Here is an 18,995-nt window from a genome sequence, read left to right on the forward strand (position 1 = left end):
AAAATTGTGTGTGAATGTTCTTAGAGTACATTGAAAATAATGATGCAAAATTTGCCTGTTAGGAAAAATGTTTAAGTTTTAACTTACATACTTGAACAAATTGAATTGAATGCGGGCATTTAGCTGCTTTATGTGCTTATATCTTGCAAGACAAAATTATAAAGATATCAAAATGGAAAAAAAATGCAGGAAACACAGCAGGCATTAAGTGGGTAAATACTTTAATGTGTTGTTTGTGCAAATTAAACCCACAGTCGATCCATGGAGAGCAATCCCACTTCACATTTTACATCACATTTGATTTCTTCACACACCATAAACTTCATCATCCATCATTGTATGTATGAATTAAATGCTGACTATAAATGTGTTAGCATTTGTGTTTCCTGCGCATTTTGTGTTGTGAATATTGATAAACACCTTCATTGATCAATCAAATCTCTGACAATACATTTGTTTTTTTGGCTCAACCAAAGAGATAATGTGTAACTTAAATCAATTTGAGGGCATATTTTCATCAAAATTACATTTTTGAAAAGATTAAAATAGGCAGATTTAGTCACTATGAATGTGTGGCTGTCAGTTTGTGACTTTGGATGCACAGACTCAAGTTCTTTTGTTCTATGCTTCTGACTATGCTATGTTTTATGCTTTTGTTCTATGCTTCTGACTTCAGAAATCAGGAACTTGTTATATATATTCAGAAACCAGACCTGATTGACTTTGAACATTTACATTTTACATTATATAGACTGGTTCACTTGTAAGTTATTTACATATTTAGTTGTGTAAACCAATTGCATAATTGTGAGGGACAGGCACAAATACACGTGTTATACTACTGCAGTGTTTTTTTCATCATTTTGGGAATGGGGCCGGGTCCCTTTGGATTTTGAAAATTCGCTGCGTTTTGACTAAAATTGGGAAATTAGTTTTGTTGTTTTGCTAAAAAAGGCTTCAAAATTGAGAATATAACTGTTATCAGTATTATATTTACTAAGGTTGAACTTATATGGATGGGAGATGAACAAAATATTGAGATCTTAAAAAAATATTTATCTATTTATTTATTTTTTGGGGGGGGAATTCCATTGGGAATTTTTAGCATACATACTTTTTCCCATTGGAAATGGGGCCGATTACTGGACCCGATTTTGAAGGGAAAAACACACACTGTATTTAATACTCTAAAGGGTCCTGTTTCTGTCTGCAGGGTCTGACCATGAGTCGAGACAGCCAAGAGTCCCTGGACAAACATGGCAGCTTGCCACGCATGAAGAGTTTCGATGCAGCCGTGTTTGAAATCCTCAGAGTCCCGCCGGAGGAGTTTGCTGTAAGTTACTTGATATATATTTGAGTATGCTTTGGAAAAAACTTGTCTTAATGCATGTGCTTAAAGTGTTGTCAGAGGTTAGCCTGTCCAGTCTGCACAGGCATATCAGGGACGACCTTTTCCGCTTTTGTGGAATATTTGGTTTTTAGCTCTACTGCCAATACAAAGGCAGAAGAGCTTATGGGATGGCATGGTGTCTGTCTGTGTGTGTGTGCGTTAGACTTTTCTTGTTTATCTGATAAAGTCTACAGTTTTCATCCAATTCTTTTCAAACTTGTTCAGTGTCTTTATATTAATGAGGACTCGAACCCTATTGATTTTCAGGTCACTGGGTCAAAGGTCATGGTCACGTTGACTCGAAATAGTAAAATGGTTTCCGGATGATAACTCAAGAATGCTTAGGCCTAGAATCATGAAACTTCATAGGTACATTGATCATGACTGGCTGATGACCCCTTTTCATTTTCAGGTCACTAGGTCAAAGGTCAAGGTCACAGTGACTCGAAACAGTAAAATGGTTACTTTTTCTTGTTTATCCGATAAAGTCCACAGTTTTCATCCGATTCTTTTCAAACTTGTTCAGTGTCTTTATATTAACGAGGACTCAAACCCTATTGATTTTCAGGTCACTGGGTCAAAGGTCAAGGTCACAGTGACTCGAAATAGTAAAATGGTTTCCAGATGTTAACTCAAGAATGCTTAGGCCTAGGATCATGAAACTTCATACGTACATTGATCATGACAGGCTGATGACCCCTATTAATTTTCAGGTAAAAGGTCAAGGTCACAGTGACTCAAAACAGTAAAATGGTTTCTGGATGATAACTCAAGAATAATAAGGCCTAGGATCATGGAACTTTATAGGTTCATTGATCATGACTGGCAGATGACCCCTATTGATTTTCAGGTCACTAGGTCAAAGGTCAAGGTCACAGTGACAAAAAACGTATTCACACAATGCTGCCACTACAACTGACAGCCCATATGGGGCATGTTTTACAAACAGCCCTTGTTTAAAAAGATCAATATCGAAGCAATAAGTCCAGAATGACTTCCCCTTGAATATGAGAATATTTTGAAATCCCGCTTGTTTACGCAATTAATTCCACAGTTTTCATCCAATTATTTCCAAATTTGTACAGTATCTTTATATCAATGAGGACTTGAACCCTATTGAATATGAGCAGTATCGGAGAAATAAGTACACAATAATCTCCCCTTGAATTTGAGAAAATTCTCCTTGTTTGCGCGATTAAGTACACAGTTTCCATCTTATTCTTTCCAAACTTGCACAGTGTTTAGAGCAGTAGAGCGATTCAGGCCCTCATGGGCCTCTTGTTAAAGGAATTATCTTCTAAACAAAAGTCCAGTCAAGGCAGAAAGTGTCCTCCCTTATTTTCCAAGATCATAGCCCTGATCACGAAGGGTCCTGATCACAGCCCTGATCACGAAGGGTCCTGATCACAGCCTTGATCACAAAGGGTCCTGATCACAAAGGGTCCTATGTACATTTCAGAGCCAGATTACCCTGATGGACCTGCCCGTGTTTCAAGCAATTCAGCCAGACGAGCTAACGTCCTGCGCGTGGACCAACAAACACAAGCTGATCAAGGCGCCAAATGTTGTGGCATTCACTCGACGCTTCAATCATGTAGGTTACACTATACTATACAGGCTCATATTTTTAAGTTGTGTTCCATCACTCTTCTGACTGGTGGGGTATCCTCTTGGTACTCAGGCTTCCCCCCACAACACAAGACCACACCAAAATTAACTAGAAATGGCGCGGCAGAGGCCGACGCTTATCCCCAAGCCGCATGTTTGACCCAGGGGGCGCCCCAGGGTTGGTAATGGGGCCCTGCATAGTTGAGATTGACCGTATTGTCATAAGAAATGTTCATTATCAATTTGAAGTAAATCAGTGTGGAAATGAAGAAGTTATGGTAAAAAACAATTTTTGGTGGGTGTGGTCTATGTGGGCGGGCATGCCCGAGGGTTGGTAATGGGGCCATGCATAGTTGAGATTGACTGTATTGTCATAAGAGATGTTCAGTATCAATTTGAAGTAAATTAGTGTAGAAATGAAGAAGTTATAGTAAACTCAATTTTTGGTGGGCGTGGCCTATGTGGGGGGGGGGGGGGGGGGCGCCCCAGGGTTGGTAATGGGGCCATGCATAGTTGAGATTGACCGTATTGTCATAAGAGTTGTTCAGTATCAATTTAAAGTAAATCGGTGTAGAAATGAAGAAGTTTTAGTAAAAGGCAATTTTGGGTGGGGGTGGTCTGTGGGGGGGGGGGGCGCCCCAGGGTTGGTAATGGGGCCATGCATAGTTGAGATTGACCGTATTGTCATAAGAGATGTTCAGTATCAATTTGAAGAAAATCGGTGTAGAAATGAAGAAGTTATAGTTTTTAAAGGCAATTTTGGGTGGGCGGGGGCGCCCCAGGGTTAGTAATGGGGCCATGCATAGTTGAGATTGACCGTATTGTATTAAGGGATGTTCAGTATCAATTTGAAGTAAATCGGTGTAGAAATGAAGAAGTTAATGTAAAATAACATTAAAAAATGAGTGAAAATCTCTGACCCAGCCCCACCCTAACCCCCATAACTTTTGACCTAGGGGTCAGATCAAATTCCAAATAGTGCAGGGTCGCACATATGCTCATAGCTACCAGGTGTGTAAGTTTCAAGGTTCTAGTGCTTATAGTGTAGGAGGAGATAGTGGCCAGGACGGACAGACAGACGGACGGACAGATGGACAGACAGACAGCGAAGATAACCACAATATCCCCACGCCTTTCAAAAAGCGTGGGGATAAAAATTTCTTTCAGTAAAAAATAAATAGCTGGAAATTGCAGTTGTATATAAAAAATTTCCAACTGTCATGAGTCAAATAGTTAACCCATTTATGCCTAGCGGACTCTCCCATCCTTCTAAATTGGATCAATTAATTGCCAAAATTAGGGATGTCTGGTATATTTATTTCTATATTTAGAATACTTCTTACACAAATTCCTTTAAGCAAACAGCGCAGACCCTGATGAGACGCCGCATCATGTGGCGTCTCATCAAGGTCTACGCTGTTTGCCTAGGCCTTTTTATGCCCCCCTTCGAAGAAGAGGGGGTATATTGCTTTGCTCATGTCGGTCGGTCGGTCCGTCCGTCCACCAGATGGTTGTCAGACGATAACTCAAGAACGCTTGGGCCTAGGATCATGAAACTTCATAGGTACATTGATCATGACTTGCATATGACCCCTATTGATTTTTAGGTCACTAGGTCAAAGGTCAAGGTCACGGTGACCCGAAATAGTAAAATGGTTTCCGGATGATAACTCAAGAACGCATACGCCTAGGATCATGAAACTTCATGGGTAGATTGATCATGACTCGCAGATGACCCCTATTGAATTTGAGGTCACTAGGTCAAAGGTCAAGGTCACGGTGATTCGAAATAGTAAAATGGTTTCCGGATGATAACTCAAGAACGCATACGCCTAGGATCATGAAATTTCATGTGTAGATTGATCATGACTCGCAGATGATCCCTATTGATTTTCAGGTCACTAGGTCAAAGGTCAAGGTCACGGTGACCTGAAATAGTTAAATGGTTTCCGGATGATAACTCAAGAACGCATACGCCTAGGATCTTGAAACTTTATGGGTAGATTGATCATGACTCGCAGATGACCCCTTTTGATTTTCAGGTCACTAGGTCAAAGGTCAAGGTCACAGTGACCCGAATATAGTAAAATGGTTTCCGGATTATAACTCAAGAACGCATACGCCTAGGATCATGAAACTTCATGGGTAGATTGATCATGACTCGCAGATGACCCCTATTGATTTTCAGGTCACTAGGTTAAAGGTCACGGTGACCTGAAATAGTAAAATGGTTTCCGGATGATAACTCAAGAACGCAAACGCCTAGGATCATGAAACTTCATGGGTAGATTGATCATGACTGGCAGATGACCCCTCCCAATTTATTTTTTTTAAATCTAATAAATTGCCGCACCCCACATTATTACCCCCTCTCACCCCCCACTCCACCTACCCCCCCCCCCCCCACCCCCCATTTTTTTAAACATTTTATAAATAACCACACCCCACATTATTATCCCCTGTCATCCTCCACCCCCCCCCTACCCCACCCCCCCCCACCCCCCAAGATTTGGTTAGGGAAAAGTCAGTGAAAAGTCAGGGAATTTTATTTCATCAGGTTGGTGGCAACCCTGATAAACTACATAGCAACTTCATATTTGGCTTACTGGGGGGGCATTGTGTTTCTCAAAGAAATCTTGTTTCTAGACGCTAGGCATAAATGGTTTAAATAAACACATAAGGGACTGAATCTCACAACAGATGCAAATGCACACATACAATACAAGGGACTTAAACACTTGTATAATGGCATGCAGATGTACAGCATATTATAGAATATCCTATCCTACAAAATGTACAGATATTGACCCCCGCCTCCCCCCCCCCCCCCTTGATGCACCAAGAGGTGTGAACTCCTGTTTCAGCCCTTTAGGGTATTCTCTGCTCTCCTTTTGGTAATGTATTTAATAATGCATTACTTACGAAAAATTCATGATCTCTTTCACTGCTTCAGATCAGTCTTGCTACCAAGCTTGTTCAATTGTTAAAGTTTCTCTACAAAGTATGTGATTATTAGTTTTTATTGTAACCTCCACAAAGTAGGTTACTCTCTACTAGTTATCTTGTGTTGTTAAAGCTGCTCACAACTATGACTGTTTAATCATATTTCTTTTCAGGTAAATTTTTGGGTCCAACGAGAAATTTTAAACACACAGACGGACAAAACTCGTGCAGAAGTGCTAGCTCACTTTATCAAGATTGGGCGAGTAAGTGCAGCTGTTGCTTTTGGTTTCGTGTATTATGGCTGTTATACCAAGGCTTAAAATTTAAGGTTACTAAAATTATAGATTACTTGTCGCAGACATAAATGTATCATGCCAATGTTCTCAGGTTTATTGTCAGAAATATCTATTAAAAATGGATGGTAGGGGAAAAGTAATTGATAATCAAGCTGTCACTATTCATGGCAGCTGTAAACAAGAAAAACAAGAATTCACAAACATTTTAATACACCATTTATATCATAAAGCTTCCAAAACTTTCTGTAAAAGCTCTTATATTATGTATCCCAATTTTTCTTTAAAAAAAAGAGTGAAAAGAATCAGGGATGACTAAAAGAGAAGATAAAACAAAGTGCAGCCACATAATATTATTAGTTATTGAGCCTCCTGCTGTAAACACTTGGGTTAATGCATGTGCATAAAATGTCCTCCCAGATAAGCCTGTGCATTCTGCACAGGCTAATAAGGGACAACAGTTTCTGCTTAAATTGAATTTTTGGTTTAGAGGAGACTTCTTTTAACAAAAATATTCCATAAAAGCGGAAAGTGTTGTTCCTGATAAGCCTGTTGAGACTGCACAGGCTAATCTGGGAGGGCACTAAACCCACATGCATTAAGCCCTGTTTTCCCAGAACAGGGCTTTATTGATACAGATGTAGACATTGTGTCTTACTTGTAGAAACTTCTGGAGCTCAACAACCTTCATGCTGTGATGGCCGTGGTGTCTGCCTTACAGAGTGCAGCCATATTCAGGCTCTCCAAGACGTGGACTGTAAGTGGTCTTGCTTGTAGTTACTGGGGCTGTAGTTCTTACAGAGTGCAGCCATATTCAGACTCTCCAAGACGTGGACTGTAAGTGGTCTTGCTTGTAGTTACTGGGGCTGTAGTTCTTACAGAGTGCAGCCATATTCAGACTCTCCAAGACGTGGACTGTAAGTGGTCTTGATTGTAGTTACTGGGGCTGTAGTTCTTACAGAGTGCAACCATATTCAGACTCTCCAAGACGTGGACTGTAAGTGGTCTTCCTTGTAGTAACTGGGGCTGTAGTTCTTACAGAGTGCAGCCATATTCAGGCTCTCCAAGACGTGGACTGTAAGTGGTCTTGCGTGTAGTTACTAGGGCTGTAGTTCTTACAGAGTGCAGCCATATTCAGACTCTCCAAGACGTGGACTGTAAGTGGTCTTCCTTTTAGTAACTGGGGCTGTAGTTCTTACAGAGTGCAGCCATATTCAGGCTCTCCAAGACGTGGACTGTAAGTGGTCTTCCTTGTAGTAACTGGGGCTGTAGTTCTTACAGAGTGCAGCCATATTCAGGCTCTCCAAGACGTGGACTGTAAGTGGTCTTGCTTGTAGTTACTGGGGCTGTAGTTCTTACAGAGTGCAGCCATATTCAGACTCTCCAAGACGTAGACTGTAAGTGGTCTTCCTTTTAGTAACTCGGGCTGTAGTTCTTACAGAGTGCAGCCATATTCAGGCTCTCCAAGACGTGGACTGTAAGTGGTCTTCCTTGTAGTAACTGGGGCTGTAGTTCTTACAGAGTGCAGCCATATTCAGGCTCTCCAAGACGTGGACTGTAAGTGGTCTTGCTTGTAGTTACTGGGGCCGTAGTTCTTACAGAGTGCAGCCATATTCAGACTCTCCAAGACGTGGACTGTAAGTGGTCTTGCTTGTAGTTACTGGGGCTGTAGTTCTTACAGAGTGCAGCCATATTCAGGCTCTCCAAGACGTGGACTGTAAGTGGTCTTCCTTGTAGTAACTGGGGCTGTAGTTCTTACAGAGTGCAGCCATATTCAGGCTCTCCAAGACGTGGACTGTAAGTGGTCTTGATTGAAGTTCCTGGGGCTGTAGTTCTCACAGAGTGCAGCCATATTCAGACTCTCCAAGACGTGGACTGTAAGTGGTCTTGCTTGTAGTTACTGGGGCTGTAGTTCTTACATAGTGCAGCCATATTCAGACTCCCCAAGACGTGGACTGTAAGTGGTCTTGCTTGTAGTTACTGGGGCTGTAGTTCTTACAGAGTGCAGCCATATTCAGACTCTCCAAGACGTGGACTTAAGTGATCTTGATTGTAGTTACTGGGGCTGTAGTTCTTACAGAGTGAAGCCATATTCAGACTCTCCAAGATGTGGACTGTTAGTGGTCTTGCTTGTAGTTACTGGGGCTGTAGTTCTTACAGAGTGCAGCCATATTCAGACTCTCCAAGACGTGGACACTAAGTGATCTTGATTGTTGTTACTGGGGCTGTAGTCACCAAACAAGTATTAGACTTAACTCTAAGAATAAAGAATATGCTTTAAATTGAATTATTTTAGAATGGATTTAATTTTGAATCAAAGCTGGCATTAATCCTTTCCCACTCTGAAGCAAAGTAAAAATGGCTTCTGAGTGGGAATGGGCTACACAATATTATATAATAAATGTAATGTATGTGAAAAGCAATTAAGAAGCATTTTATTGTGTAATTGAAAATGTAACAGTGTCAACAGAAAAATCCCATTTAAAATCTAAACAACAAGTAATATTAATAAATTAGTATAAAAGTGTTAAGAGTTTGGAATGGTAAATTAAGAATGTTTTTGTTTCAGATTTTGTCCAAGAAAGATAAATCTTCATATGAGAAAATGGCGGACATTTTCTCCGAAAATAACAATCGCCAGAAACTCCGAGATTACATGGATAATGTGAAACTCCCCTGCATTCCTTATTTGGGTATGTGTGGAATATTTGTCCCTGTTTCCAACATTTCTAATATTTAAAATTGTCTTGTGTGTGTTTTGTAGCAAAATATGCTGAGGTCAGTGGTGTTATTTCTCCTCCATTCGGCTTATTTGCATCCATTTAATGCCAAGATTGTTGTGCAAATAGATTTTAGACTTGATAGATCTATTTAAAATTAAAAGGTTTTTGGTTTGGGGTATTTTCCACCCCTGAGTTTCCACACAAATCAGAGTGTTGCTGTTATACAAATTATTATTTTAGTTTTTAATTTAAAAAAAGTATGTTCATGTATCTTTAACTTGTTGCATGGTAATTTGTAGAGATTTAGTGCAGAGTTACCAGTCTTTGGATTATAACTTGAAAGCCACCTGAAAAGAAGCTAGCATACATATAAAGTGTGGGTGAATGTGTCCTTTAATAGCAATTGGTAACAAGTGCAAGGTATCCTGTCTTTAATTGGAATGTAACCTTCTGCATTACCTATTTATCTGTCAACGTCCTACATTGGCTTTTGCACGTTCTGACAGAAGGCATTCAAATTGTTGGCATGTTTTTTGTAAGCTTACAGGGATAAGATTTCAGGTTTAATGGACTTTGCAACAAATAGGTTTCAACCATCAATCACTTGATGACAGAAACAGAGGTTTTCTGGATGTGTGGGTGAAATTGCTGAAGATATCTGGATAAATAGGCATTGTTTATGAAGTTTTGCTGAAAACTCGCAGTCTGTTCAGGTTTAATGCTGTTTGCTTCTCATCAGTATTTAAGGTTTGGAGATGAAGCCTTTAAAACTTGAATTTAGTAAGAAAGGTCTTTAATTAAATTTTAATTTAAGAGGGACTACAAGTATGTCAATCAAAATACACATGAAAGTGGTGAATGGTTAATGACCCCTCCTCTCTCCAGCACCATTTATAATGGCACTGAAGACTGCAAGTCACTTGATGACCCCTCCTCTCTCCAGCACCATTTATAATGGCACTGAAGACTGCAAGTCACTTGATAACCCCTCCTCTCTCCAGCACCATTTATAATGGCACTGAAGACTGCAAGTCACTTGATAACCCCTCCTCTCCAGCTATATGTCTAGATGTCTATAATGACATTGCCAGACAGCTGACACTGAAGTGATTGAACTGTTCTTTTGTTGATGAAGTCTCTGGATTCCTTGCATTCTTTTGGCCATGTAATGATTTACCAGACGAGCTGAAAACATGGGCAAAAAGTGTTGCCAGTAATGGCGTTTTAATGAATTTACAAGAGTCCCATGTGAGTGTTATGTATTGGGTATTAAGCTATGCAGATTGATTTCTCATGTGGTTATGGCATACTGCAGGTATTACATTATCCTAATCAACCTATATTCCCTACATATTTCCATTGAAACTTATTATTTCTCAACTTGTGCTGTAAAAACAAGGAATTAGTTATTTGGCCACTTTGATGTGATTTAAAAACAGTTAAAAATGCACAGAAAACCCTCACAAAAACATAGCACATTCATGTTGATTTCCTCTATTACACTTAATGCCTAAATCCATTATTCCCCTGCTGAACTTTTTCCTCCATTAATAGCAGACCCATATGTATCCTCCATTAATAGCAGACCCATATGTATCCTCCATTAATAGCAGACCCATATACAGTCAAACCTGAATTCAGCGGTCAGTCAAGGGAAATGATCAAAGTGACCATTGTCCACAGGTGACCGTTGAATTCGGATCACAATTTTAAGAAGGTTGGCCAGTTGGTAGTATTACTACGTCGTTACCCCACCCAGTCGTTTGCATACAGTGTAAAACAAATGCTCATTGCATTAACAAAGCATAATAACAGCATTAACTTACGCGTGCATATTGAATAATAGAGAATAATATCTTTTAGATTGATTTTATTTCATAATGTTAAATTAAACAATGACTTTATCAACGCTGGTATAATTTTTTTCTCATGCATCTCATTCATTCAGTAAATAACGTCCGTAAAAGTCCAAAAAAGCGGATTCGGTGTCATAAACCGATAGTACGGTGTAATTGTACCGTTCTAATTCAAAGAAATAGCGGTCATTTAATTTCGCGATAATTACTTTCAACAAGTCATAAACTCTGATAAATTTTCTTTAGAAGATACACCCACAATTATCCCCGGAAAAGAAACCTTCTCAACACCTTATAATTCGTTTACTCGCAGCGGGCCGCTTTTATAATATCATAGACAATTACCGCTTTCAGACGCTTTAAATGTTGCAAATCAGTCCATGTTTTGCCATTAAAGCTAATCACTAATCCTCTTATCGCCTTCTTATCAAAACACTCGCCAGCTTAATGTTGTTTTAACACTTAATCAGCGATACAGACCAATTGACTTTGTCACGCGCTAATGCGTTATGCATGCAGACGATAATTGCTATTAATAAACATTGTTATTGTTAATGTCACCTGTTTAAAGTGATATTATGGGCATCTAACAGTTATAGCTGGCTATTGCAACCGTTGTTTATTTTTGGTATTTTCACTTCATATACAATGTACACTTATATTTGTTAATTCAGCATCAACATACTAAAACAATATCCCGGAGAGAGAAAAAAAATGCATTTGAATATCAACCGTCTTTTCGTTAAACAACTGATCATGCATGTACGATGTGAACCTAAATTTAGTTTAAGTGCAGATTCGTTCATACGACACAAAGACACAATTTTGTTTTACGGATCATTTCGGCTTAGAGGAGTGGGTTAGTCATGTAAAATAACGAATATAAAATATATTTTTAATAAACAACTGGTAGCAAAATGAGTTGCAGACAATTGGTCTTTTAATGCAATTAAAATGAAAATTCTATTATACTGGTGAAACAATTTTACATACCGGTCATGGATGCACAAATTGTTTGTTTACTCGCAGCGGGCCGCTTTTATAGTATCAAAGACAATTACCGCTATCAGACGCTTTTACCGCAAAATAGACGGACACATGATGTGCTGTGTTTTTAATTTTCGCTACTCGAGACGACTCGAGACGACTGACGCGTGACCGTTGATTTCAGGTCAAACATGAATTTCGGAGTGGAATGTAGTGGCCGTTGGCCGTTATGGACAGGTGGCCGTTGAATTCAAGTGTAATTTAGAGTGTTTTTCGTCGGGGGGATTCCAGACTGACCGTTGTCTGCAGGTGACCGGTAAATTCAGGTGGCCGTTAGGTCAGTTTTGACTGTATATATCCTCCATTAATAGCAGACCCATATGTATCCTCCATTAATAGCAGACCCATATGTATCCTCCATTAATAGCAGACCCATATGTATCCTCCATTAATAGCAGACCCATATGTATCCTCCATTAATTTGCAGACCCATATGTATACTCCATTAATAGCAGACCCATATGTATCCTCCATTAATAGCAGACCCATATGTATCCTCCATTAATAGTAGACTCATATGTATCCTCCATTAATAGCAGACCCATATGTATCCTCTGTCAATAGCAGACCCATATGTATCCTCCATTTATAGCAGACCCATATGTATCCTCCATTAATAGCAGACCCATATATATATCCTCCATTAATAGCAGACCCATATGTATCCTCCATTAATAGCAGACCCATATGTATCCTCCATTAATAGCAGACCCATATGTATCCTCCATTAATAGCAGACCCATATGTTTCCTTTATTAATAGCAGACCCATATGTTTCCTCCATTAATAGCAGACCCATATGTATCCTCCATTAATAGCAGACCCATATGTATCCTCTGTCAATAGCAGACCCATATGTATCCTCCATTAATAGCAGACCCATATATATATCCTCCATTAATAGCAAACCCATATGTATCCTCTTTTAATAGCAGACCCATATGTTTCCTCCATTAATAGCACACCCATATGTATTTCATTGCTGGCCTATACTTTACATGATCCCAAGTTTACGTGTTTGATCCCCACTGTGGGAGCGTTCTTTAGCTCTCCTGAAAATACACCAAGTATTGGTTCTTCCCAGGAAAAGGACTGGAGATTGTTCCAATAAGCCTAGGGCTTTCGATGCAATCAGCTAAAATAAAAAGGTGTAAACTTAAACTGTATCCTTTGTTTCGTTGCAGGCCTATACCTTACGGATCTGATATACATTGATGTTGCTCACCCCCATCACGGTGGCATGGAGAGCCACAATAGAAAACTGCAGATGAACAACATTCTAAGAGTGCTTGCAGAGTTGCAGCAGTCCACATATGGTGAGTTGTAACCTGCTTCCTGCTGCTAGTTTGGGTTACATTCATTCTTAAAGTTCACACAGCTGCAACTGTCTACATATGGTGATGTGTAACCTTCGTCCTGCTCATAGTTTGGGTTCCACATATTCTTTAAGTTGATACAGAGTGGAAACCATCCAAATATTGGTTAGTTGTAACCATGCTTCCTGATGCTAGTTGGGTTCCATTCTTTTATTAAGTTAATACAGAGGTGCAAAAGTGTTCATATGTTGTTGAAACCTGCTTCCTGCTGCTAGTTTGGGTTCCATTCATTGTGTAAGTTGATACATTGCTGAATTAGTCTACATATGGTGATTTGTAACCTTTTTCTTGTTTCTAATTTGATATCCATTTCTGATGAGTCACACGATGTTTATAAGCACATGTTTATTCCCCCTATTAAAGATGGTGGGGGCACATCAGTGTCTTATTTATAAAACATATTCGTTTTGGTATCTCACTCCATCATTTTTCTTATGATCTTTATTAAACTTTATTTACACTGTCTGTGGATATATTGTTAAAAGTAAATTTTATAATTACTGAAAAACACCTTTTTCATGCAAATTTGTTCATGCCAAACATTTTTTTGCAAATTAATAAATACTTTTTAGAAGATTGATAGACTGAAAAAAGACAAAGTTTTCATTTGTTGTTTATAAAGTCAATTATTATATGACAGTCTTATCTATTAAAGAAAGCTTATCGCAAATCTTTCATGCTTATTTTATGCAATAAAATGCTTCAACCATTTTTACTTTGGTGTGGTAAGCAGCATAACCGCTGGATGGGAACCTTGCAATATTGCAAACTCTGCATGGGGTGTGAGGCTGAAATCTGGATCTAAATGTTATATTATGTTAATATGTATGTCATAAAATACCACCCGAGAAAAGCTTCGAATTTGATGCCGATCTGAATCAGTATTATAAAAATGTCAGATAACAGGCACAATAAAAACGTAAAGTTTATGTATTGCAAACAGAGAAGCATTGAGTTTTATTATACCCCCACAAACGAAGTTTTTGGGGGTATATAGGAGTGAGCTTGTCTGTTGGTCGGTCCGTATTAAGGGTCCGCTCTCTAATCCAAGTAGTTTTCATCAGAGCTTCACCAAACGTGGTCAGAAGTTGTATCTAGATGATGTTTAGGTCAAGTTTGAATATGGGTCATGCCGGGTCAAAAACTAGGTCACGAAGTCACTTAGTGCGTTTAAAACATTGAGTATGGTGTCCGCTCTCTAATTCAAGTAGTTTTCATCAGAGCTTCACCGAACTTGGTTAGAAGTTGTATCTAGATGATGTGTAGGTCAAGTTCCAACATGGGCCATGCCGGGTCAAAACCTAGGGTCTCTTAGTGCGTTTTAAACATTGAGCATGGTGTCAGCTGTTTTTTGTGAAGACAACATGCAAAATATTCTGTGTCAATGCGGCATGTGGGGGTATTCGTTACGTCTGTGACAAAGCTCTAGTTTTTATTAAAAGTATCATAATTTATCTCTTTTCGGAGCATTGCAAAGAAACATGATATCAAATACAGTGGAGTAAAAAAAACAGTATTTAAGTCATTTATTGCTGAACCCTTTACTCCTCAGAAGCAAAGTAAAACTAGCTATATGCAGCTGGCATTAAACCAGAAGAGCCTGTGAGTAACTTGCTGTCTGTTTATTTTTATGTCCCTCAGTCTATACTTGGGGATATATTGTTTTTGCCCTGTCTGTTTGTTGGTTTGTTTGTTGGTTTGTTTGTGTCAAACTTTAACATTGGCCATAACTTTTGCAATATTGAAGATAGCAACTTGATATTTGGCATGCATGTGTATCTCATGGAGCTGCACAATTTGAGTGGTTAAAGGTCAAGGTCATCCTTCAAGGTCAAAGGTCAAATATATGGGGGGGGGTATAGTGTTTCACAAACACATCTTGTTTATTGCTGTTTGTTGCGCATCAGTACCTTAGGGATGGATTTGTAGCCTTTTAAACTGGAATCTAGTAAAAGAAAGGTCTTAAAAATATTTGGATTTTCTATGGGATTATAAAGGCATCTAAACGCGTATATGAGATCTGAGTGGGTAAAGGGTTTAAGTATTGTATTTGGTCTATTTACAGATCTAGAGTACAAAGAGCATGTTCAGAATTACCTGAAGTCTGTGAGATATATAGAGGAGCTACAGAAGTTTGTGGAGGACGATAATTACAAGTAAGATGTGATTGGAAATCATCATCGCAAATGTGGGAATACTTTATATCAGTCAAGATGACAATGTATTGTATTGTACCGAATTATTAAAGAATTGCGTAGTGTGGCTTTTCATGCAGAGTAAAAATAATTACTTTTTTGCAGAAAGTTTTTCAATTATTACTTCAACTCAATTTCTTGATTTGTTTACTTTTGTGGGAATTTCTCATTCAGCTTTTAAGAACGATGCATTTAAGTACTTATCCACTCAAGGAAATGAAAAAGAATACTTCACGTACCCTTGTTTATCACAAAATGTCAAGTCATTGACCCAGAATGTAATGTGATGAACCCAAAGTGAAATGTCTACCCAGTAAATCGTCATTGCAGATTGTCATTAAAAATTGAGCAACCAATTTCAAGTCACTCATTATTATTCCAGATTATCATTAAGTTACTCATTATCCCTAACCATCCATTCCAGGTTGTCATTAAAAGTGGAGCCGCCTATTTCGAGTCACTCATTGTCATCATCTCGTGAGGACATCAACAAGTGCCCCCCGTCCCCTACGGCTGAACCCCGCTATACCCTCGGGGCTCTGACCCCAGGGCCAGGCAGCTCCGTGAAATACCAGCAGGGAGGTCATCGAAAGTCCAAAAGTCTTAGTGCCAAGTAAGTTGTTGTTGTTTTTGTTTTTTTTCAAAATTCTAAGTGAAAAGTAAGTTTTGGTTGACATGTTTTAAACTTTCAAACGAATGTTTTTGTTTTGTGATTTTCGTACTATGCATGATTGTGCATTTAATTTTTCTCTGAAATCACTGTTATTTATGAGGAGCCTAAGTTTTGTCAATTTTTGGAAGAATGCTCTTGAATCATTTCTTGCATACTTAGCATGATTTCACATTTTAAGTCAATTTTACTCTGAATTGCAATTATTTTATGAGGAGCATAAGTTTAGTCAAAAAGTCTTACTGACAAGTATGTGTTTTTTGTGTTATCGTGTTATGTTATGTTGGAGAAATTTTCCTGTTTAGCCATGTATGTACTAAACACAATTTCATATTTATAGTCAATTTTACTCCAAAATTCATGTTATTTATTTATCTGAGGAACAAAATATAAAGAAATTGTCATTTGTCGAGAAATTAGTGCGAAGAAAGTCTTCCTCAGATTTAGGTTTCTTTAGATAATGCAATCATAAATATTAGTAAAAATGCTTTTGAAAAAATTTGGTGCTTTATTTTTACAGAATTTTCGTTTCATCAAAATGTGTTAAAAATGCGGGAATCACATTCACGGACTTTGTATGGATATAAATTTAATTTCAACCTAAACAGAGCATTTATGTAAAACCTTATTGCCAAAAATTATCACGTTTTTTTTCTGAGACTAGCATTACAAAGGAAACAAAAATATTAAAGATAAACAGTTATTTGAGCTGATATTTTAACATTTAAGTTGGCTGCATGTAAAGAAGTTAAACAAAATTCTGTACAGTTGCTTTGTTTAAATACATTCGATTTTAAAATCTAAACATTTTCATCTTTAATAAAGATTTATTGTTTTTATTTTGAATTCTACGAAAATAGATATTTGTGCTGAATTTTTACTTAGTTCTTATTAAAAAAGGCATGTTTTACATACTTACTTTTTCATATCAACCCTACAAATCATTTTAATTGCTATGCCTTGTGCTTTTTGGCTAAGCTGTATTATTTTCTTTTGTTGGGTCAATTTGAAAAGTAACTCACTCAGATAAAGCCTATGTTGATGTTTTGTACTAGATAAATTGGGCCGCGTTTTAAGAAAACTGGGCTTAATGCATGTGCGTAAAGTGTTGTCCCAGATTAGCCTGTGCAGTCTGCTCAGGCTAATCAGGAAGACACTTTCTGCTCTTATGGTATTTTTAGTTTCAGGGAAGTCCCTCCTTACCGAAAATCAAGTTAAGGCATGAAGTGTCGTCCCTGATTAGCCTGTGTGGACTGCACAGGCTAATCTGGGATGATACTTTACGCCAATTCATTAAGCCCAGTTTTCTCAGAACAAGGCTTAATTGATAAATCATAATACTTCAACCATGCCCTTTGATGGCATGTTTATTCTGGCCATTCTCCTCCTATCTCTGATTCAAGTAGGACAGTTGTGAGTTACTCACAAAAGATTTTGTTTTTTTTAGTGGTGAACCAGCCTCCCCACGTAAAGTGTATGTAGTTTAAGTGACCTCTTTTGTATGACTGATATACTGTATCAAAAAGAGCTTAGCCTGTGGGTACTGCTAAGGCTTATCGCAGCCAACACTCCACTTTCATGGATTTTTTTTTGTCTAAAGGAAGTTTTTTGTAAAGGAAAATCCAATTTAGGCGAAAAGTGTCGTCCCTGATATGCCTGTGTGGCTTATTTTACTGATTAAAGACAACTAAAAACAAGAGCCTTAGACTTGAGTTGTTGTTTGTCAGATGGCGCTGCTATTGCCGCCAGTTGATGTATGAAATGGACATACACTGTCCTACATGGTGAGTGACCGGCAATCTTTGTAGTGGACAAGACTTCTAGGCTCCATGCAAAACTGTGTTCACTCAAAACTCATTTATTTACATGTTTTTTTTTACTCCCAGACCCATCAAAGGTGGTGGTTTTTTTTAACGTTTGTAAATTTTGGTCAGTTATGTGCACCATGTTTGTTTTTGAGTTCCGATTACGCACAACATGAAACTGTAATAATTGTATTATCTGTTTGTTATCTAACCTGCAGAGTTATGGCACTTGTTTTGTCAGAAATTTGTCATTTTAGCTGTTCTTAATGTCTAACAGTTTTCATCAGATCAAAAATCTAGATGAAACTGTTCATGGATAATTTCAACCAAGTATCCAGTAGTAATGCAATTCAGTTATCTTCGAATGACATTTTTAGCTTTTTAAGTCTCTTAGTCAAACAGTGTTCAATATTCTCCAAACTTGATATCCTTTATATTGCCACCAAGAGGAGGCATAACTATTTTACAAACATCATAGGTTTCAGTTTTGCATTGAGCCAGCATTGAGTGCTTTTGCTTTTCATATTTCTGGCTGTTCTTGTGTGGCTAGCACTAAGCTTCAGCAACCAAACTAGAATTTAAAAAAAAGGACCTTGTTCTGGAAAAACTGGGCTTAATGCACTTGCGTAAAGTGTTATCCCAGTTTAGTCTGCACAGGCTAAGAAGGGATGATATTTTCAGCCCACAATTGATTTTGTTTAAAAGAGCTAGATGTCCTTTAAACGAAAATTCCATTCAAGCAGAAAGTGTACCCCCTGATCAGCCTGTGCAATGTGCACACTCTGACCTGGAATGACTCTTAACCCTTTGCATGCGGGAACCGAATTTTGAAGGCCTTTGCAAACAGTTTGGATCCAGATGAAACGCCACAAAACGTGGCGTCTCATCTGGATCCAAACTGTTTGCTATTCTGATAGTATTCTTTGAAACAAAATCGAAGAAAATGCTAATTTTAGAAATTCAGCAGACGACATTTTAGCAGACGACAAATTTCCCAGCATGCAAAGGGTTAAAGCACGTGCATTAAGCCCAGATTTCCCAAAATGAGTCTTTAATGTTTTTCCTGATTTAAAAAATGTAGATCATATC

The 18,995-nt window shown here is 38.3% G+C and overlaps 1 protein-coding gene across 3 annotated transcripts in view; it reads left to right on the forward strand.

Annotated features, from left to right (window-relative positions):
- The window catches only part of LOC127856263 (ras-specific guanine nucleotide-releasing factor RalGPS1-like), a 116,560-nt gene that overhangs the window by 84,962 nt on the left and 12,603 nt on the right, over positions 1–18,995 (forward strand). For 2 of the 3 annotated variants that reach the window (XM_052392367.1, XM_052392368.1), the window contains exons 4-13: positions 1,214–1,333; positions 2,850–2,984; positions 6,115–6,204; positions 6,899–6,991; positions 8,804–8,927; positions 13,045–13,176; positions 15,302–15,392; positions 15,856–16,044; positions 17,549–17,575; positions 17,829–17,885. In XM_052392367.1, the coding sequence (XP_052248327.1) occupies positions 1,214–1,333; positions 2,850–2,984; positions 6,115–6,204; positions 6,899–6,991; positions 8,804–8,927; positions 13,045–13,176; positions 15,302–15,392; positions 15,856–16,044; positions 17,549–17,575; positions 17,829–17,885 (1,058 nt within the window). The remainder of the gene's footprint in view (positions 1–1,213; positions 1,334–2,849; positions 2,985–6,114; positions 6,205–6,898; positions 6,992–8,803; positions 8,928–13,044; positions 13,177–15,301; positions 15,393–15,855; positions 16,045–17,548; positions 17,576–17,828; positions 17,886–18,995) is intronic. The other variant, XM_052392369.1, reaches the window with a different exon arrangement.

This window comes from Dreissena polymorpha, chromosome 13, assembly GCF_020536995.1.
Source record: "Dreissena polymorpha isolate Duluth1 chromosome 13, UMN_Dpol_1.0, whole genome shotgun sequence".
Taxonomy (NCBI): Eukaryota; Metazoa; Mollusca; class Bivalvia; order Myida; family Dreissenidae; genus Dreissena; species Dreissena polymorpha.